General features: G+C 39.0%; 2 protein-coding genes across 7 annotated transcripts in view; one reads left to right on the top strand and one right to left on the bottom strand.

The window, feature by feature from the left end:
• Nucleotides 1-542: 542 nt before the first annotated feature.
• Nucleotides 543-15,250, bottom strand: LOC111865152 (protein brambleberry). 2 transcript variants are annotated; one of them, XM_023852923.2, is made up of 12 exons: nucleotides 14,931-15,250; nucleotides 14,721-14,849; nucleotides 11,305-11,490; nucleotides 10,353-10,575; nucleotides 9,753-9,869; nucleotides 8,319-8,449; nucleotides 7,447-7,708; nucleotides 6,915-7,127; nucleotides 6,658-6,836; nucleotides 5,168-5,295; nucleotides 1,660-1,854; nucleotides 543-721 (listed from the first exon to the last, which is right to left on the bottom strand). In XM_023852923.2, the coding sequence occupies exons 1-11, from the start codon at nucleotides 15,207-15,209 to the stop codon at nucleotides 1,701-1,703; spliced, it is 2,001 nt and encodes a 666-aa protein (XP_023708691.1). In that variant the 5' UTR covers nucleotides 15,210-15,250; the 3' UTR covers nucleotides 543-721; nucleotides 1,660-1,700. The 2 variants fall into 2 exon arrangements, with proteins under 2 accessions (XP_023708691.1, XP_023708692.1); XM_023852924.2 differs by having other exon boundaries at nucleotides 1,699-1,854.
• Nucleotides 15,251-15,932: 682 nt separating this feature from the next.
• LOC111865160 (uridine-cytidine kinase) overlaps nucleotides 15,933-22,573 on the top strand; it is a 56,107-nt gene continuing 49,466 nt past the window's right edge. For all 5 annotated transcript variants that reach the window (XR_004513101.1, XM_033751707.1, XM_023852941.2 and 2 more), the window contains exons 1-2: nucleotides 15,933-16,280; nucleotides 20,703-20,862. Coding sequence is in view for 4 of the 5 variants with exons in the window: in XM_033751707.1 (XP_033607598.1) it covers nucleotides 16,152-16,280; nucleotides 20,703-20,862 (289 nt within the window). In the remaining variant the exon portion in view is untranslated. The remainder of the gene's footprint in view (nucleotides 16,281-20,702; nucleotides 20,863-22,573) is intronic.

Below are 22,573 nucleotides of genomic sequence, written 5' to 3'. Positions count from 1 at the left end.
TCAAATTAGGTTGTCACTGTTCCCTGCCACATCTTTCCAAGTTCATTATTCACTGTTCGGTCCATCATCCAATGCTGTGTAATCACAGGAGCTGGAAGAGTCTTTAAATGAACTAGGAGTAAATAAATATGATCAAAGAGTTTTAACATTTTATTTGAAAATTAAAATTACAAAGATTGACACTGTCCAAGTTGTGTGATTGATTAATCTGCAACTTCTGCTAGTCAATCAGAATGAATAGAAACTCTGAAGAAAGATGCAAGTTTTCCAAATATTTCTTTCATGTTACTGTCTTATATATGTATTTTTGCAATATCCTCTTTCACAAGAATTTTATGTGCATGGGCACATGGTAGCATAGTTGGTTGAGGCACTATGCTACAAGCCGGAAGGTTGCGAGATCGAATCCCAATGAGGTGGATTTTTTCAATTTGCTTAATCCTTCCAGCTGCACTATGGCCCTGGGGTCGACTCAGACTCTAACAGAAATGAGTACCAGGAATATTCTTGGGGGTGAAGGGCAGCCGCCATGTAAGGTTGACAACCTTACTACCATCTATGGGCCTCCATGGCCTGTTAACAGGGATACATCTACTTTTACTTTACTTATCTATGATCCACTTCTACCAGTCCTACCCTAGTGGTAGCTGAAGGGTACTTCTTTATGCAATATTCTCAGTTCTGATATCTGTTCATCCCAGTTAGGTCCACATATCCTCTTCTGAAATGCAAAAATAATATATAATCTTAAGACAAAGACCGTGCTGAGTCAAGAATATAAATTTTCCATCCATGATGGGTATCAATTTTTATCACCTAATTTTACTCTTCCAAAACACTATCTGCCTCTACACACCCACTGCTAGGGCAGCAGATTCTTAAATAAACTAATAAACTGAAGATGCTGCAGGCTGGAGATCAGCATGTAGTGATTTGTAGAGGGTGGAAATCAGTGATAGTGTTATAGTTATTTGTAGTTATGACCTATAGGTGGTTAGGAAATCTATTCAACAATCCATATCCTGTCTATAGTTGCATCTAAATCCTGACAATACTTTAGAAGACATACAGCATTTTGGAAGGCATAGGATTCACTTGTCTGTTCAGACAAAATTTGACAGTTTCTTGAAACCTGCATTATTACGTTCAAAAACAAGTACAACTTCTGAGTCTTCTATCAATGAATGAATACATGTATTGTCTTTTTACAGTTTTCAAATAAAGGTTCTACAGTGATATTTTTTATTTATTTTCATCAGCACTACTTATATCATTTATTTTTCCATTAATTGATGTTCTAAATTTTTCTTTCTTTTAAAGCTACCTTTTGCTTCACTAATCTGGATTATCGCTTAATTTGGATGACATCTCTCTCCCAGTTAACCTGGATTAGCGAAGGTTTACTGTAACTGCTACAAGGGATGAAGGTGTGATTAAACTAACAAATATACGGGGCATTTTCCATCATCCCTGAAACCAGGGTGAAGATTAGCTGCATATAATGGGATCCATTAGAGCAGATTTCATGCTTTTTCCAGACAACAAAAGCGGGCCTAGCTACCAACACAGATTTCTTTAATCAGAAAAAGTTAACAGAAAATGTCCAGTATGTGTGTCAGCTCAACTATGTATTTCAGATGTTGTGACAGGAACTTGTACCAGTGTTAAACAGTATGACCATCTGGAGTATGGAAGCACCTTCAGTAACTTTCAGTATCGGCAAAACGATGATTCAAAGGTGTGTGTCTCCGACACACATCACTGCCCAGAGATGCACTGCTGCGACACTGCTGACCATTCCGACAGATAGCACGGCATACTGGTCTTGGTAATACAGGGTGAGAAGGTGTTCCACTGTGGAGAACAAGGCAAGGCAAATTGTTAAGAGTGTAAGGATACCAAAAATATGGTGACTGATAAATGTATACAGTAAAGGAAGAGGAAATGCTCATCGCTATGCAGTGTGAAAATGTGGAACTGAGGTAAATGGGAGAACTCCAAGCAGAAGAACCACTGTTGTTATCTGATTTGAAAGTTATTGGGTGGAACCAAAAAATGTAAGAGGACACATATAACAAGATATGTGACACCAATGAAAATTGAAACAAGGAAGCCAAATCAAAATTTTAGATTAACCCAGACAAACAAGACACTTCAGAATGTCACTAAACAAGATTTAAAAATTCAATTTTTGTAGTACAGTATGGTTGACATTCATTATAATGCTTTTTAATCTGTATTTTCACACATCATTTATCCAAGGAATCCATCTAGGTTCGAGACTTCTTGAGAATTTTCATAACAACTTTATTTTTTACAGTAAGGAGTGATTCAGTTAGGAGGGAAGTATTGTGCAATATTCTGATAGAGTTTGGGATACCCATGAAACCAGTTAAGCTAATTACATTATACTATATTATATTGCATTGCATTCCATGGATCCAAAATGACTGTAGGATGTTGAATATGTCATATAAATACAAAACATATGTACAGTCCCAATGGAGTTCTCACACAAGAGAAACCAAGAATACACAGTGACTACACACAGGGCTATTTAAAGGTACATAAGTTATTTTCTAGACAATAGGTATTCATCAACAGAGTAGAATGAATGTGTATTTAAGTATTGTTTCAGTGCTATTTTAAATCATACCTTTTCATTCATAAGACCTTTGAGGTCTGATGGCAGGTTATTAAAAATTTTGATCCAAGCATAATCTGCGCTTTTTTGAAAGCATGATAGGTTAACAATTGGTTTATGAAGNCCCCCCTGCCTACTTCGTATATAAGCAGCACCTTCCACATCCTATCACCACAGCTACTGCTCTCCGCAGCTATTCAACTGCTCTGAAGATGGAGGCGCTACGTTCCTCCGAAACGTCGGCCAAAACGAAGAATACACGGTGCCTAAACCCAGAAGACAACTTTCTTCATGCTCTACTTACATTTGGAATCAACTGATTGATATGGCTGTTCCAGTTTAAATGATTATCAATTTGCAGGCCAAGGAATTTTGTGTTTATTCGCTCTTCTATATATTTATCATTATATCCTATGTGTAATGGATATTGTGGTGAGTTTTTTGTTATAAATGTTATTACATTTGTTCTTTCTAGGTTCAGGGACAGCTTGTTTGCAGGAAACCATTTACTCATGTGCGAAAAAATAGTGTCATCTGCAAATAGTGTAGGTATTAATGAAGTCCTTAGTGTAGGAGGGAGGTTTATATAAATTATGAAAACCAAAGGCCCCAAAATTGATCCCTGCAGAACTCCATGTTTTATTATTCCCCAGTTTGAGTAGGTACTTTGAATTGAATTTGATCATTTTATTTCAATCTTTTGTTTTCTATCTGTTAGGTAGGATCTGAACCAACTTAACATTGTTCATTGAAAACCAAAAGAATGTAATTTAGATAATAAAATTTCATGATTTACACAGTCAAAAGCTTTTGCCAAGTCACAGAATATTCCACCAACATGCATTTTTTGATTAATAGATTTCAACACTGTCTGTTAACTTAGAGGCTGCATTTTCAATGGAAATTCCTTTCCTATAGCTCAACTGTTCTGGGACTAGTATACAGGGTTAGCCTAAAAGAAATAGACACCTTCAAAGTTTTACAGAAAGAAGAGTTTTAATAGCATGGCCGAGATACTTATATGATTTGAAAAGTATGACCTGAAGTTTACATGGGTAAGTTACAAGTGTTCTATATGTGACCCTTTTGTAACATGACAAATATCAACATGTAAGAGCCATGTCCTGGGCAGTTGGACATACCACTAATGTGGAACGTTGATTTGTCACTGAAAACTAGCCGGTTAAGGAAATCATTACTTCCTTCATTCCGTTGCTGCATGTCCATACAGAATGAGTGACGGAGGATTTTGTTATTTTCAGTGAGGCACTGGCACCTTGAAGTTAGAAATTACCTGGATGAAAAATTGCCTCAGCGTTGGATTGGATGTCCAACTGCCCAGAACATGGCTCTTAAATGTTGGCCACCAGGAAGTCCGGATTTAACACCCTGTGACTACTTCTTATGGGGCTACATAAAGGACAGAGTTTATGTTCCTCCCCTCCCTACAAGTGTGGACGTTCTTAAACAATGCATCACAGTAGCTGCTGCAACTGTTGACGTGGGTATGCTAAGAAGCATTTGGGAAGCACTAGACTATTGCATTGATATTTGTCGTGTTACAAAAGGGTCATATATAGAACACTTGTAACTTACCCATGTAAACTTCAGGGAGTACTTTTCAAACCATGTAAGTATCTCAGCCATGCTATTAAAACTCTTCTTTCTGTAAAATTTTGAAAGTGTCTATTTTTTTAGGCTAACTCTGTATTGTTACTCTGAAAATAATGGCTTTAACCTATTGTCCATAACTTTTTCGAGTACTTTAGAGAAAGTAGTTAGCAGTGAAATTGGCCTGTAGTTTGACATACTAGTCTTGTCCCCTTTTTTAAATAGTGGTCTTACTACTGAAATCTTAAGATGATCAGGAAAGATTCCCATAGATAGCGAGTGATTAGAGATGTGAGTTACTGGGCTACCGATTAGAGATGCACAAACTTTTAAAATTTTACTTGTTATTCCATCATAACCTGAAGAGCTTTTTGTTTTGAGGGAATGTACAAGGTGGTTCAAATATGAGTGGGACTGATTTTTTTTTTAAACTATAATTGCCAAACACTTACTTGCACATGTCAGTCTTCAATGTACTCCCCCCCGGAGTTATCACATTTTTTCCAATGTTCTGGAAGCATCCTGATGCCCTTTTCAAAAAAGGCTTGTGGTTGTGCACTTCCTATTTTATGTATTTTCCTTATACACAGCAATTTTCAGGAATGTAATTGCCATGTATAAATGACAGTCACATGTATTTGGATCAGAACAGCTGCACCAAATAATGGGAACAACAGTGATGGCCCCAGTATTAAACTTTTGTTGATTTTACAGATTAGTCATTATAAAGGCAAACAATCCTGTCAGCAAGGAAGAACCATCTTAGTGTTAAGAATTCCTAAAACACATAATTCTTTGAAACAAAAAAGTTACCAAAAGTACATAAATATAATTTAATGAATTTAAATTACAATAAACAAGTTAAAACTGCTTAACTAATAAATGTGACTCGTCATTTAGACAATAACTCACCTGCGGGACAAGGTGCGCATGGGTGTGGGTGGGGAGATCGGTGTGGAAGAGCGCTGCTTTAGTGTTGGTGATATGCCAGTTCGAACACGAGGGAAGTCGCTGCTGCAATTGTTGGAGTATGCATAGCCCTATCAAAAAATGGCATAACATACATGTAGTACAACAGTCTTAATGGGTGGAACCATTTCACATAAAATTTACAATATACAGTACACCCCCAATTATCTGTGCATCGATTATCTACTTTGCAGGTTTGAGCTCAAAATTTGAATAAATAAGTTAAAAAAAAATAAGTTCAGTTTCTTTTGGGCACCCCCTCATATGCCAAAATATGCTGCCCATTGTGCAGAGCCTGCTAAGAGAATATAGTGTGTGTGACAGGACATTTCTATATTTCTGTTGATCCTATGCAATATGATACAATGCTACAGAGCTACAAGTGACTCTGAACAATAAAATGAAAATACTAAACAGAGGTAATTTAGCACTGAGATTACTGACTTGCAGTCATCAAAATTCAACTGCCTATGTGGTCAGAGTTCCTGGCTACAGATCCAGGACTATCAGATTTTCTGAGAAGTAATGGGTCTGGAACATAGACTGAGGGTATTTGAGAGCAGGGTGTTGAGTGTATTTGGACCAACGAGAAGTGAAGTGACAGGAGGTTGAAGAAAACTGTGTAATGAGGAGCTTCATAACTTGTACTCTTCTCCAAGTATAATTAGAATGATCAAGTCAAGGAGGATGAGGTGGGCAGGCCATGTAGCACGAATGGGGGAGACGAGGAATGTGTATAGGATATTGGTGGGGAAGCCAGAAGGAAAGAGACCACAGGGAAGACCAAGGCGTAGGTGGGTGGACAATATTAGAATGGATCTTGGAGAGATAGGATGGGATGGGATGGTATGGATTGGATAGATCTGGTCTCAGGATAGTGACCAGTGGAGGGCTCTTGTGAACACAGTAATGAACCTTCGGGTTCCATAAGATGCTGGGAAATTCTTGAGTAGCTGCAGAATTGGCGGCTCCTCCAGAAGGGCTCAGCTCCATGAGTGAGTAAATAAGTAAGTAAGTAAGTAAGTAAGTGGGTCTGGAATGGGGTCCACTCAGCCTTGTGAGGATAATGGAGGAGCTATATGAATGGAAAAGTAGTGGCTCCAGTCTAGAAAACAGAAATTAAAAGCCGTGGGGAATCGTTGTGCTGACCACATGACACCCTTTGTCCGCCGCTAAAGTTGGCAGTAAATTCGCTGACAAGCGGCTGTCACTTGGTCAGTATAATTCACTTGCAGACTGAAGCCACGGATTTTTTTTAATCATCAAAATTCAATGTTAAATAGGTGAAAAGGTTAAAACAAAGAACATTAAACAAGGGCTCCCCTGGATGTATGATACCAAACAGTTCTCCGCTGGGAGACCAATGAAACTTCAAAGACATATTCTGTGTTTCATATAACTGTAACATGACATGAAGAGAAGCTTGGCCTCACCTCTGTGAAATGGTACTTCCCAAAGGCAATCTCATCACTGTCACCTGAGCCTTCACCTAGGTTTCTGTCAGGCATAGGAGTCGGGATGTGTTCTCTTTCATCAGGCCTTGGAGTGTCCTCTCTGGATGAGACAGCAGGTGACACTGACTCTGTGGGACCAGTCCATCTGCTTGCAAGAACTGCAAGGGGACAGAAATATGAATTGAAATATTCTGTGACTAGCACTGACTGACTGTGCTCCTCTGGACCCAACTTACAATTCAGCCTTCTGCACAAGTTTCCCATGAAAAGCTGCAGCCTGCCTATGATGCTCCTCTGAGGTAGCACAAGAGCAATAGGCTTCACAGGTGATAAGTGGTTAGGAATGAACCCATTGGTCATTGGCTGTGGTTGGCTGCCATCAAGACTGTACAAGGGTCTAGCCTGTCTGGGTGCCCAGTAATGTAGCACTCTCTGGATCATGTAGTGGACTGCACAGGGGAAAAAAAAGCACCATTATAAACAGTGGCAAATTGACTGTTCTAGGGCACAAAAAAAGATCCACCAAACTTATCATTCAGGTGGTTCAGGAAGTCTTGGGTTCATATCTCAGCAGGCTGATCATACACACACTGACTCTGCAGAAAATGAATCTGTGTTGGTTTTGGGGTTTAAGATTCAGTATGGCAGTGGCGGTTCTGCATTTGTCTTTTTGACTGCCAACTCCATAAGTAGGCACCACTGTGCTTGTGTCTCTTGTAAATATAACCCAACATAACCAAACAGTGAGGTGATCTCAGTAACACTTACCTGCTGTTGATGCTAAAATGAGTATGGTCATGGATGAGAAGTTAAGGGCGGCTGTGTCCCCATGATTGTATGTGACAGCAAGGTTCAGAGGCGCGATGAGGAGGAGGAAAACACGTGTGATGGTTGGAGCTCTGATAAATGCTGCAGTGATCATTCCTGCAATCAGGTACAGAAAGTGAAGTACACAGCTGTAAAGGTGATCCAGCTGGTTGCCAGTGTCCCCCATCAGGTTGGTGAGCCAGCCCAGGCGCTCATCCAGTTCCTAGAAAACAGTTCACAAATGAGGCCACCAACAGAAAAGCACAAATACAGACATAAAACATCAAGATAGACATAAACAGTAACAAAATGAACTAAAGGACACAATATGCAACGACACAAGTGGCAGTATGTATATCATGATAAACACTGCAACGTGTGGGAGGATGTTCTAAGAGAAATGTTTGTCAGGTGGATGGGATGCATGTATCAGTTTCCTGCTATGGACAGTATACCTGATACCCAAAAGTTGACATCAACACCCATGTGTGTATTGTTTCACAAGTTGCTTTGCAACTCCATCAGCCTCTTACACCAAATCACATTCTATATCTAATGAAGCATACTGGCCACATTAGGTGATCATGATTTTTAGGCAGTATTTGTTTAAACGGGGAAGACAAGTCTCTATTTTTTTAAATACTTTTTGCCTTTCCCCTCAGTCCCTGTTGGCACACATGTAGCCGTGTGTAGGGCCTATATATTTTAATTCCAAGTGAACAGTTTCCTCAAACACTGCTCGATACTTCAAGAAAATGTACAGAACTTAAATTTGGCAATACCCTGTCATTCTGATCAATAAGGACAAACTGGATGTGCCTACAAACACTTACATGTCTGGTCTTGTCCAGCAGATCCAGGAGGAAGTTGACTGTGACGTTGATCTGCGACAGCTTGTAGAGTGCTGAACTGTACTGTGCTGTTGCTGCCTCATGCCATGCAAGGATCTCCTGCATGCTGTGATCTAGCACCAAGAATATGAAATGCTTCTTAGTTCTGAGATGCAATGAATAATTTGCAAGAGTTCAAAGTAGGAATGAAGGCAAAAAGCAAATAACAGTGAAGAATGGGCATATTTTGTAAAGAAGGCCAAGGTTCTCAGGCAACCACAGGGCCAAGGCGTAAGCTAAGTGTAATAATGTAATGATAATGATAATACTTTGCTATGCATGGCAAGAGGACCAAGTTCTTCAGTACTCAACACAGTGAAACCTCTGTCTAAGGTTTTTTTCAGGGGCAGTGGATTCGAACTAAATTGAGAGAAGTTTTAAATGAAGATCATTTAACACCAAGTCTACTGATGTGGGATCACTGAAACTGAATATAAATGAGAAAAAACCTAAAATTCAGGAATATGTGATGGGGTTTCCATTGTATTACATCAATAGCAGGAGCTTACCAATTAGTCAGGATCTACTTTGGAAACAGGCCATGAAAGAGAGAGCAAAAATGTGTGTATTTAAAAGTTACTATGTGCCCATGTCAATGTACGGTGCAGAATCATGAACATGAACAAAGATAGATATTGCCAGATTAACTATAGCTGAGATGTAATTTTTATCAAGTACAGAAGGAGAAACCAGAAGATGGAGAATAATAAATGAGAGAATTTAAAGACAAGTAAACTGTAAAATAAATTAATAAATAACAGAGTAAGATAGTAAGGTAAAAAGGTAAAGCTGACCCTGTAGCAAGCCATGGAGGGCCATAGGTCTGTGAGATGTCAGGGCTCCCACATTTTCTAGACAATCACCTCACAGAAGGCAGTGAGGTTGACAGCCTTATGCGCTGGCCGCTCTTTACCCCCCAGGAAAATTCCTGGTACTCACTTCTGTTAGAAGCTGAGTTGACTCCAGGGCCATAATGCGGCTGGAAGGATTAGGTAAATTGAAAAATCCAATAACCTCATTGGAAGTCGAACCCATAACCTTCCAGCTTGTAGAATTGTGCATCAACCAACTAGGCTATGGCATGCCCTAGAGTAAAATGGTAGAAGCACAATTTAGAAATGGCTGAATCTAGAATTCCCAAGTTTTTTAACATTAAACAAAGAGCAAAATGCACAAAAAGATCAAGATCGAGGTGGTAACAACAGATTAGGAAAGATATCACATGAAGGAAGAATATGGGAGGAAACTGAGAAGGCAGAGAAACTTTGGGAAGAGACACAAATGGAGAGGTTTGGTTATTAATGATGTTAATTAGATTCATCTAGCTCAGAACAGGGTCTAGTAGTAAGCTCCTGTAAACACATGAAGCAATTTTACCAATCCTCTGACAGATGAGAGATACATGGTCCAGAATAGTGTCCAGATCTTCCAGCAGCTGCTTGTGATTCTCACGGCGCTCGTTCGCCTGGCTGCTGAGATCTGAACTCGCCTCATCTGTCACACACAAACAAGACCATTATTATAGAGGGCAATAGTAAGAGTCCATCAGTATGTATGATGCTGTAGTGTTGTGGCCCAGGGTGTCAAAAAGAAAATCAGGAGGGCTGAACTTAGTAAACTGCAGAGGCTGGCATGTGTCAGTACCTTAAATTGGGCCACAGTTGTTTCCTTTCACATCCCTTCCAATTATTATTCTCTTGTCACCCGCTCAATCAACAGTGTATAGTCAATGTTACTGACAATGTCATATGATACATACAAATATTTGTGACATACCAGGTTCAATACTGGTCAGAAAACCACCTATGGACTATGTTTCTCATGGTTTTCCTCAAATTTGTTCAAGAAAAATAAACTGTAGAACACAGGACAACCTACACATGAAGCAAGTGTGTTACACATTACTCCAATACATGCATCTCATTTAAGGCGGAGAATTCTCTAATAGAGCAATCCAAATTGCCAAATCATACTCGCCTAATTTGTTTCTGACATCATCCATCATCTTGGCAAGTTCGCGGTGACCTGATGCTATCAATGCTTTCTCTCGTGTCAGCTCTCGCAAATTCAGGGCTACAAAATCATGAATGTTATGTTGTGTAACTCTTAACTTCTCCTGCTGATCCATAAGGGACTGGTGGCCATGAGACACAGATTCCATTGTACTGGCTGTCAGTGACTCCAACTTCTCCTGGCCTTCCTGCAATATAGATTAGCATAAAGTTACTATCTCTTGATCATAAGGTGTTAAGAGTAAATTCCAAAATGTCCCAGAGACATTGTTCATCAACAGGAAGTTAATGCATGCATGTAAAGTACAATATTTTGGCTTTTGTATTCCATAAAATAAACAGAAAGTGAATTAAAATGTTAATCTGTAGGCTTCTATTTTAATGAGGTACATCGAAACTGGACATGATAATGTGACAGAGTGCCCCTTGTACTCTGACAGATGCAACCCTGTATGTAAAGTTTTTTCTTTAATTTCTAGGACATATGTAAGAATAACATGAAGGAGCTTATAGAAACAGATTGTACAGCTGTGACCTGGGTGTGGTCAATGTTTGAGGTTACAACCTTGAACCTTACCTCCTCGAGGACTATTACCTCATCGTGGAGAGGTTTTCATGCCCCAGTGACCTGGAGAGCTATGCTGGTGGGAGCATAAGCTCCTGGTAGAACTACCCATGCCTGACAAAGTATAGTTCCTGATTCTCCAGTTTATGAGTTGGGTGTGGGACTAACAACTCCACCCCATAGAAATTTACTGATACAAAACCATGGAGGAGGAGAATGAACCTTTCAGTTCAGTAACTAGCAAAAAACTTGTCTTCTTATCTGTGACTTCCATCGCTTAGAATCAATTAATGTAAAACCACACGTTCCATGGTTAACCAAATGTAATATTTAATTTTCTTTATTCTTTTACCTTGAGAGAGTTCATCATGTTGAGCTGACTGTGTGCAGTGTCCATGAGTTTGTTGACTGTCATCTCTGACAGAGCTCGGAACTGCTGGTTTCTGGCAGCATAACAAACGGCCCTGGCTCGGTTGTTCATCAGATGGTATGTATTCCACACAACTGGATCCATTGAACTTGTGCACTCTCGAAGGCTCTGAAATTGCAGTTCTGACATACTCATTCTGTCTTTTACATTGTGTTGCTAGAACCAATGTGTCCATCTGAGCCAATCTCCAACCCTTACCTGCTGGGTGTCACATCACTGTGGTGGCACACATGCGCAGTCCATTTGGCTGAGTGTTCCCGTCATACAAATATAGTAATTCCTAAGTTAAAACATGGCTGCCTACCCTGAAGTGGGATATTTTAAATGTCCTATTCCCCATCCCCAATCTACTCTGTTCTTAAAGGATACATTATTGACATTTCATTTAACCCTTTAGAGCCGAATGGTAACTATATGCACACCTGATTTAAGATTTAAAGGACCTTTGCATTTTGCCAACACAGTGTATTTATGTTTTGTATGATTTTCAGAATAAACAGTAATTATTCCCCTAAAGAACATTAGGTGTCAGGTCTTTGTAATAAAGATTCATTGCATTTACTGTAATGTAGGAGCTGAAGTTGTAAATACGTAGTGCGTTCAAGTTCTAAGGTCTCCGATTTTTTTTCTCACACAATAATCATTCAAAAAATTTAAAACTTTTGTCACTTTTCAATCTAATCTCCCTGCAGCCATACACATTTTTCACAACGTCGACGCCATGATTCCATGGCCGCTGCGAACGCTTCTGTAGGAGTCTGTTTTGACCACTGGAAAATCGCTGATGCAATAGCGGCATGACTGGTGAATGTGCGACCACAGAGAGTGTCTTTCATCGTTGGGAAAAGACAAAAATCGCTAGGAGCCAGGTCAGGTGAGTAGGGAGCATGAGAAACCACTTCAAGGTTGTTTTCACGAAGAAACTGCTGCATCGCGTATGCCCGATGCGCTGGTGCAGTGTCCTGGTGAAAGAGCACACGTGCAGCCTTTTCCGGCCGTTTTTCTCGTAGTGCTGGATGGAGCTTATTCTTCAAAACATCTTGGTAGGATGCACCTGTCACCGTAGTGCCCTTTGGAACGCAATGAGTAAGGATTACGCCATCGCTCTCCCAAAACATGGCCACCATCATTTTTCCAGCACTGGCGCTTACCCAAAATTGTTTGGAGGCGGTGAGTCTGTGAGCTTCCATTGACCTGACTGGCGCTTCGTTTCAGGATTGAAAAACAGCATACATGTCTCATCCATTGTCACAATTGATGAAAAGAAAGTCCCATTCATGCCTTCATCACATGTCAACATCACCTGGCACCACGCAAGTGGAGAAAACGAATGATTACTCGCTGTTCTTGTAACGTAAACGTCGCCATTTTAAGTATCAAAAACACTCCTCACGCTTGCGGCCGCCACTAGAGTTCTGTGTGCCATACAGTGCTGTTATCTCTGTCACACATTCACAAAGGGTGCACACGTATATTAAACTAAACCGCATGTGTCTATCTGCTCCCAGTCCTGAGAAAAAAAATTGGAGAACTTAGAACTTGAACGCCCCTCGTATATTGCTAGGCAACACCCGCAACACGCACATGACCAACAATACTGGAACAGTGTTTTCTCTGTGCCCGTGGTGATGTAACACAATAGTGAGTTGAGGTCATGTGACGTTTTTTCTGTGGGTCCAGCCACCATGACAAGGGACTGGCTGGATAGTGAACACGTGACATGTATTTTCTGTGATGTGTGTCCATGCTGCATCTATATAAGTGTACAGAATTCCTAGGAAGGAGAATTAAGCGGCAGAAGCAAGCAAGCAGTAAGGTGGAGGAGGGAGTAGTAGATGAATGTTTAGTCAAGTTCGAAGGTTCCAAGGTGATTGAACAAGAAATGGCAAGAAGACTCCATAGGAATTTGAAGTGCTAGTTTCTGTGTTGTGATCCATTGCCAGGAGATGACTAGTGAAGACAGAGAACTCTAGTGCGTGTGTAACAGTGAACTGAAAGTGTGTAGACTAGCGATAGTATTATAACTAGGTGTGATTAAGTGAACTTGTAACTGAAGTGCCAATAAATCAAATCATCTGATCTAGAACCCATTATTTTTGTCATCTGTACCCCCCTACACATGACAATATGAATATGAAGCAGACTTCAAAGGGTTAGGCATTCCAGTCTGACGAACTAAGTACTTCCATATCTGAGAGAACAGTATGTCTTTGTCTTAAGAGACTAGTATGGGCTTCTAGTTTCACCGCAGCAGCCTAGGTTCAATATCAGGCCAGTTCATATGCAATATGTCATGAAAAAGTTGCAGTAGGGAAAACTTTCTTCAACAACTTCAGTTTCCCTTGCCATTTTTCAGCCCATCAAAGGCTTCCATTTTTCTCATTTATCATCCAAGGCTGATATAACTGCCAATTATGGTCTAAATACCAAGCAATTCAGACTCAACTTACCCTAAGAATAGCAATATGGTTTTATGGCATCAGTCACAATAGACAAATTTTAGCTACATATATTAGATGATACTCAAGCCATCTATATTTGAACCAAGTCTTCTATGAGAGAAAGAGAAAGAAAAAAGGAATTCTTCACACCATGAATGAATTTTGTGTCCTTTTTCACACAAAATAAAACATCATTATCTCCTTTTAGATTCTTTAAACAAAATATTTAGACAAATATTAATCTACACTAAAAACTAACCTAACCTAAAATTAACACAGAAAACAATTTATGTGGAGGGATTATTTCAGTAAATTATCAAACCACCAATATAGGTAGTCTGCTGGCTGCTACTCACCCTCCACCCAAAGAAGAGCCATTATCCTATCAACAAATTATACTCATTGGAAGAATATTTTTATCTATGTTGTTGTTGCCCTGCTTGCCGTTTTTGACCGTAATTTATTGTATTCACAAGTCTCCCTTGTTGGAATCTATGAATTCCATATGAATGGAGATTGATGCTTGCTTTTACTTTTACTTACATATTTCATAACCGTTAACGATGTACTCATTGAGATTGTTTTTGACAACAGGCTCAAATTGTGATGCACGAGTATAATTAACTTGTATCTATGTAATTTATAATTTTATTACTTATTAGCGATGTACTCATCGACATTGTCTCTGTTAACAGGCTCCAATTGTGATGCATAAGTACAATTAACTTATATTTATGTAATCTGTAATCTTATTAATTTTTCAATTAGACTTATTGTAAAGATGTCATTATACTTATATTGTATTTGACTTGTTCCATATCCTATGGTGTCTACCTGTATCTGGATTTACGGAAAGTAAATAAATTGAACATTGAACTCAAATGTTGAAAAACTTACCATGCTGCTGGTACAGGGAAAATGTTTTCTCCCTTCGACTGCTGACTGACAATTCAGTAGATTCACGCTCATTTTTGCCAGTTCCTCCTCTGTCAGATCTGAGCATGAATTACGGATGTTCATAACAACCTGCAAATTTTTCATTCTTTTAACATAATAAAAACTGTCATGATATCGGTTATCACATTATTATAATGAATTATTACTCACATGATGTTGGCATTTGTCGAGATCTGACAACTCCAAACTCGTGTATCTTTTTGCTTCTTGGAGGAATTTCTCGTCTTCAGTTGTTACTTCAAAAGGAACCTTCACAATAGGGACATCACCGATTTTTGGCCTAGGATCGAAATTTTCTTGAGATCCTCCCCAGATCCAATCAAGAACTGATGCATCACCACTTCTCATTAATAATATTAACAAATAAAGCACCAATGATTTTGAACTCCTATTCATTACTGAATGTTCTTTACGTTCTAAACGATGCATTTTAAATTAATTCAAATTTGAAAAAATTGCCATGTACGGCACTGCACTTCACTTGTTAACTTCTGCGAGTCAGGATTGCCAACGTAACCCACTGAATTCACTGAACGCAAATTAATACTACACACATATACTCTTATCTTTGTTGTTTTCATTCATTCATTTCCTTTCATTTCCATACAGGACTCCGAAAATGTATTTAAAAGAAAGAAAAATTTTCTAAGAGTGACTAAAGCGTTAAAAATGTTAACGTTTTAAGTGGAAACTAAAAAATTATTTGCTGTGCAGCGCTTTCTATTCTCTTCAAGAATTTTTCAACTAATGTTGGATTGATGACTAGCTTATTGATTGTCTTTTGGTTTGCAATTTTTAATATTGTCCTTACATGTTTTAAATTACCGACATTCTTCTTTTGATCTTCTGTTTTTTTATTGTTATGTTCCTTATAAGTGTAGTTATATTATAATTATAGATCAATGTGTAAATTTTACGTGACTTTGACATGTGATGTATTCGTTATTATTTCTTGACATGTCCATTCGTATTCACTTCAGATATGGACGAAAATAAAGTTGAAAAGTTGGAAATTAGATATCACGCTTGCGTTGCATTCGCCACCTGCCTTGGTGTGCCCACAGACGTAGAGATGGCAGGAGCAGTATGCGCAGGTTAACGACTGCGCGTCTTGAAATTCTTGCATGCAGGTTTGTATCCCCCGTGCAAGAGTCCTAACGAGTAGGATCAGTAGCATAGGATTTAGCGGTTATAGTACGAAAACCGGTCATTGTATTCGCCTGTAATCCTGAATATTTAAGTTTACAGTTGGCGAGGAAGTGAAATGTAAACAACTGTGATATTGGTGTTGTGTTTTGTTGAACTGTGAATATTCTATAAGGGCGACATTAGTGGCATCAGTAGCGCAGTGAGTGTATAAGGTGTATAAGTATGGCGGAGAACATATCCGAAGCACGTAAACCGAATGATGCAGGTATTCGTTTTGGCAGTAAAATCAATGGTGTAGAAGGCAAAACTCCATTTCTGATTGGAGTTGCTGGTGGCACAGCTAGTGGAAAGGTGAGTGTCATGCCTGAAAGTTTCCTAAAACCATAGGTTCCTCATCACAACGTACGTGTGAGGCAATGGTCGTGGTAAATTAACCCTTAACGTTCGAAGTGCACCGATCAGTACACTGATGAGTATGGTCGTCATAGCCAAAGTACCCCGTTTTGTGCATTTGGGCATTTAAACGCCGCTAGTGGGAGCTCGCGCACACGCCATATGCACAATCCTAACTATTTACTTTAAAATATATTAAAATTCAATATACATACATTTTTTTGTTATTTGCCTGACCCATATACAGGCTTCAACCCCCGCGTCCTGTAACTGAATCACGCCTTTGTGTAATACAACTTGAAGCACCCTAGAAAGCACGGTCCCACGTCACATACATATCTTGCATTTCAACTGCCTTTCTATTTCATCATCTTCCAGACAACGTTTCACTGCCATTGTATTATAAAATTAAACTACAATATTCAAATTCGCTATGAACTCACAGAAAACTGAATGCACTCTGTATCAAATCTGCGATGCAAGCATTGAGTTGCAACCATAGAGGGGTCAATATTCTCTTGCAGCTGCACTGCGTGCTAGACACTGAAGTAGGGAATAATGAGCAGGAATGATTTTATAATGCAGAACTGCTATGTACAGAAGTGGGAAATATTTTTACAGTATGCATCAAAATGACAATAAAAAGATTAAAAATAGTTTATAACTTTTTGTCTACATATTTTCAAATCTTACATTATAGTATGTGACACTGTGTTCTTTGATGATAAAAACGAAGTTAATTCAATTCATTTATTATAAAAATTGTATTAGATACAGCATTTTCAAGTACAGTGCAAGTGCCATAACAGGAACAGGCATTTAAACACGCATTCAGCAGCAGGCATTTAAATAAACTCTGGCCAGCACAAGCTACCACCATTTCAAAAGTCCGACATTTGAAGGTTAAGATACTGCTGTATGTTTCTACGTACATAAAATATTCATCACTTCCCTGTTAGTTTCCTTCATCATACAGCACTGCTCACTTGACATGTGTTAATAACAAATACAAAAGCAACCAAATAGTGTTCATCTGAACTTGCCCCCTTTTTTATATTTTGTCATGTTTTTGGAGTATCTGAAGAAATCTCAGCAGATAAAGAAGCTAAACAATGTTCAAACAGTAAAAGGTAAAGGTAAGGCTATCCCTGTAACAGGCTGTGGAGGCCCATGGGATTGTGAGACATTGAAGCTCCCACATTTTCTAGACAATCAGCTCATAGATGGCAGTGAGGTTGTCAGCCTTATGTGCTGGCTGCTCTTTACCTCCCAGGAAGATTCGTGGTACTTGTATTTCTGTTACAGGCTGAGTTGACTTCAGGGTCATATTGTGGCTGAAAGGATTAGGTCAATTGGAAAAATCCAGTGACCTCATCAGGATTTGAACCCTTGACCTTGCAGCTTGTAACATAGTGCCTCAACCAACTACACTACCACATTCCCCATGTGTTCAAACAGTTTAAACTAATTTTAATACTAATATCTTAATTACAATTTACTTTAAGATATGAAAGACTGTGATGATGTAATATTAATACAGCAAATTACTTTTTGAACATTATTCATCAGCCAGGGTTTGTTTGAAGCAACATTATGTTGGCTGGATTCTGGCTCCATCCTTAGTCAAGAAGCCTACTTAATTGGGTTTAATCAATAGAGCTAGTCCCTATTTGTGGAGATCAGAACCAACACAGGGCAGGATATACACGAGTAAACTGGAAGGAGACAAAAGTTTCAGGTGGTGAATGTATGAGACCTTGCACCTATCACCATGCACAATGTAATGGCCAGAGTCTGACTAAAATAGAAGTTGAAACCAAAGAGTTAGGTTCTAAAAAGGACAACTACAAATACTGTAAAATCAGTGATGGGACATAATCTGTCAACCTCAAAAATCACAGATAAGATGTAATATACACCAAACAAATACAAGGGATGAAAATTCCAGCAAGTAAAATTTTCTAAATACCAGTGAGAACCTAACAGTGAATAAACCAATTCATTTTTATATTTTTCTTAGTTTTAATATTTTTAAACACCACATAATAACCATTGGCTCCTGACAACATGAAAGAAGAGGGATCTGTTGTCTAGGAAAATGATAACACTGTGATACTAACATGGCAAGCCAAACCAATGCAGCAAACACTAGAAGACATTTGACGAAGCCTATGTGTGGTCTACTGCAGTAACAAACATGATGCTACTCGCAGCTTGTAACATCTTGAAACATAATTTTTTTTAATTATTTTTAAATATCAAATTGTGGATTTAGGATCACCTAATTATTAAATTAGGTTTAACTTATTGTATAAAACTTTATTGCATGTACAATTTTTATTATTTTTATTGTAATTTTATTGTATTCTATTGTTAATTTTAACCAGAGTCTAGTCTAAGTTTTGTCTAGATTGTGAATTGAATAGAAACTAACTCATACAAACCATTTATAAAAATGGGAATGTTAGCATTGCAGTTTGATAATAGTATGTGTGAAACTTTCAGCACCTGAAGATGACCCATTTGAGGTGGAAACATGTAGTGTGTGCTATATAAATAAATAATAAATTATTGTTGCATTGACAGTACAAATTATGTATGAGGATTGGAACTTTAATAGTGGCAACACTGCTGTAGAGATGCCTGGCAACGGAACCAAATAATGTCGCTTATACCACATGTTAGTTACATACCTACCTTATCTCAGAGCAAATGGACTCTCCCTTCCCACATCACTCGCATGCGTAGTGACGAGAAGAACAGAGCTTCGTGTTATCTGGCCGTCTAATGTAGTGTTGTTACGATGTTTTCGAAACAGGAACAACAGAGTTGAATAAAGATTGAATGTGCCAAAGGCCGTACAGCACAACAGTGTCATCAAGGTCTTTAAGAGGCTTGCGGGGAATCTGCATTGCCTTACAGAACAGTGGCAAGGTGGGTAAACGTCTTCAACGAGGGATGCCAAAATGTGGCAGACATGTGTTGGGCAGGTTGTCCTAGTGTCAATGAAGAAGAAGTATATGCTGTTTTTGTGTTACTGGAGAGTGATCAACACCATACAATTCATGAGCTGGCCTGAGAGACAGGATTAGCACATACGACTGTGCTTCACATTCTGAAGGAATGCCTGGGCATGAGGAAAAATTTTCATGTTCATTTTTGGAACACAACCTGTGACCAGCTTTGAGAAAGAAGCCACGACACTTTCTGACCCGTTTTCACCTCTACATATCCTCATTATTAATTTTGTAACTTTCATATTTGTAGATTTTAACTCAAGTACTTAGTTATATGGATTCCTGTAATGGATGGTAACAGTAGCATCCGTCTCACAATGTTCAATTTAAAAGTTGATAGTTGCTGTTTTGGAACAGTCTTTTCTGCTACTGAAAGAGCTAGGGTTTTTTTTTTTTTGCAGGAATTTATATTAGTGGGTTGTTGATACTGAAGTATTGTATTATATTGCATTGTATTGTGTGAAGTGTAAGGGAAGAGACTTGCAGAAAATATCATAATACCTACAAAACACAAAATGTCTAATTGATTACATTAACAGTGGTAGAATCAATATGCTGTGGCATCTTATTGAAATATTAATTTTCTTGTCACATCTTAACAACTGCATAAAATTCTGTTTAGTGATAACCAAGAAGTCATATCGTAGAAGCTTCATGTGTAACGTACCATAGTGAAACAGTGTGTGACTCATTATTGAGGGCATTTCATAAGACTGGAACCACAGGAATGTCACCTTCAAGAGTGACATGTCACTTGCAGTGAGATTATATCACAGACAAGCTGTACTGTTCTCTTGGTTTGCAGAAATGTTTGTGCATTTGTGAATGGTTGATATAACAAGCATGTTTTATGTCATCTATGTCAAAACTGCAGTATTGTGTACAGTTTCAGGTTTATGGGACTCTTTGTAACAAGTTAATTATTGCTCACTTCATGTTATATGTCTTCATGATCTTTTCACATGTAAGGTGTTATTGGAGCAGCATTTCTGAATCTCTTTTTTCCCCTTGGTTGTCTTTTGATATTTCATGACAAACCACCATGTTTTTATGACAGTAGAAATGTATCATGTGTGTCGAAACATGAGGAACTACTAACTTCTTGGAGCTGAGCCCTTCCTGAAAAGCTGCCAATTGTGTAGCTACTCAAGAATTTCCCAGCAATTTATGGAACCTAAAGATTCATTACCATGTTCACGAAAACCCTCCACTGGTCTGTATCCTGAGCCAAATTGATCCAGTCCATAATACTCCATCCTGTCTCTCTAAGATCCATTTCATAGACTGGAAATCTGTACTGTAAGAGTCTCTGCTTTAGTGTGTCTATAGTAAATTTTTAATAAATCTATATTGTAATTTCCAGTCTACAGTTTGTAAACGTATTATGGAGAAATTGGGACAAGTGGACATGGACACCACAGAAAGGCAGGTTGTGTGCATCAGCCAGGATAGCTTTTATAGAGAGCTCACTCCTGCAGAAAAATTGAGGGCAGAAAAAGGATTCTTTAATTTTGATCATCCAGGTAAGTAACTCTTCATCAGTAAATATATTACCAGTTTGTGATTTAAAGCTTCTTAGCTGTGGGTCACTTAACTCCTTGNCGTTACACAGAACCTGCAATGTAGACAGTCATACTCCCTTTTTTGTGAACTGTGCAAACATGGCATTGCCTAGAAGGATGCTTCCCCTTGGAATGTTCACTCTTCTCAATTTTCACAAGGGTATGTTTCCGCATATCACCCGAGAGTCGCCCTGGGGGGTCCACATGAGGCCTGCATGGGGTGGGAGTTGGTGGGCCCAGTCACACTAAGTCTGTGTGTGACTCTGGCTCTGCCGCCACCATCTGGTCTGTAGCCCAGGCCTTTGCCACATTCATCAGAAATGCTTTGTATTTCAATTTCAATTTTGAATCAGGGTTTAGATTTTTGTGAATTTTTTTTTTTTTTTTTTGCTTTCCCTGCAATGGTCCTACCCGCATTTTCGTCTGAGCTACTTTCACTTTTACTGTCTGTGGCCACAATCCTTTGTTCTCCCCTGTCACTGCCGCTCTCTGAATCACCATGACTACACGTCTCACAAGAGGCAGGTCAGCTAGCTCATCAGAGAAGAATTTGTCCTTGTCCATACCCCACACTAACTACTGGCTGATACATACTGCTCGAAGAGCAGCAAAGCATTTTCATTTATAGTGGGGAAAAGAAAGCAGTGAGGTAAAGTTACTGACAAGGAAGCAAACATTCCAGAAGTTTTATTATGCCATTGTGTGCAACTAGGGTGGCACCAGAGCAAGGTATAGTGTGTTACAACCTAATGTGTCCTAAAATCATGATATCATGCGACCAGTCTGCCACGTTTAAAAGCCAAAAGCATATTGTGCGACCGGTCCTCAAGGTGTTAATTGGGTATGTTAATGATAACTGTACAGGGCTTTTTAATTCCTGTACCCATTGGAGGATATGTTTGTGTGCAGTACTTAATTCTGCATGAAGGTTCAGGTATATGCATGTATATTTATGGCTTATTAATTAAATAATATTTATTTTTAACTTTTTTATGCCACATATTGGCTAGATTGGTTCAGTGTACGTTTGTTAACACCACCACAGCTAGAGAGATTAGCTTGTTGTTAATCATTTGATATAGCATTTCTGTCAATAGGTGGCATTCTGATGTTTAGAGGAAAGAATTGGGTTTGAAGTGAAATATATCAGTTGCTGAAGAAAGCAGTCTTCTGGGATGTGGTGCCGTGTAAATATTGTGTTTACCGACATTTTCGAGGAACATGTCGCCTCCATCTTCAGGATAGAAGATGAAGAAATCTGCGAACAAACCAGCGTGTGCAACAGACTTGAGTCCAGTCAAGTAAACCCAGCTGTATAAGAGCAGGAAGGGAAGTGAGAGGGGCTACATGGGGAATCGGTAGAGAGGGGGAGGGGAAGTGAGCCAGCATGTAGCAGGCCAGTGTAGGTATGGAGTATGTGTTGGGGGGAGAAATGGCAAGGTTAAATGGGCGGTATTACCCTAAAGCTTGGGGGTTGCGAAGCAAGTTGGGCATGGACCTACGTGGCCTTGTGGATCTGACGTAAAGTCATACATCACCTCAAATCTTACATAGTGTACCTGTTGCTGTTTGAAGGTCATTTCTGAAAAGTGTTGTGAATTTTTGTACAGTTGTGTTTAATTCCAGGTGTCTTGTCATTTCTTGCAGTTACATCCTATGGCTTGGGCGTCAG

This window comes from Cryptotermes secundus, unplaced genomic scaffold (assembly GCF_002891405.2).
Source record: "Cryptotermes secundus unplaced genomic scaffold, Csec_1.0 scaffold178, whole genome shotgun sequence".
In the NCBI taxonomy this organism is placed as follows: domain Eukaryota; kingdom Metazoa; phylum Arthropoda; class Insecta; order Blattodea; family Kalotermitidae; genus Cryptotermes; species Cryptotermes secundus.
Note: the sequence above shows the minus strand (reverse complement) of the source record. Positions and strands in the feature narration are given on the sequence as shown.

Excerpts from the sequence above, each read along its gene's own strand:
- LOC111865152 (XM_023852923.2), bottom strand. The coding sequence starts at position 15,209 with ATGCATCGTTTAGAACGTAAAGAACATTCAGTAATGAATAGGAGTTCA. Across the intron at positions 14,850-14,930 it reads TCGACAAATGCCAACATCAT|GTTGTTATGAACATCCGTAA; the intron begins GTGAGTAATAAT and ends AAAAATTTGCAG. Across the intron at positions 6,837-6,914 it reads CTTGTGCAGAAGGCTGAATT|TTCTTGCAAGCAGATGGACT; the intron begins GTAAGTTGGGTC and ends GTCCCCTTGCAG.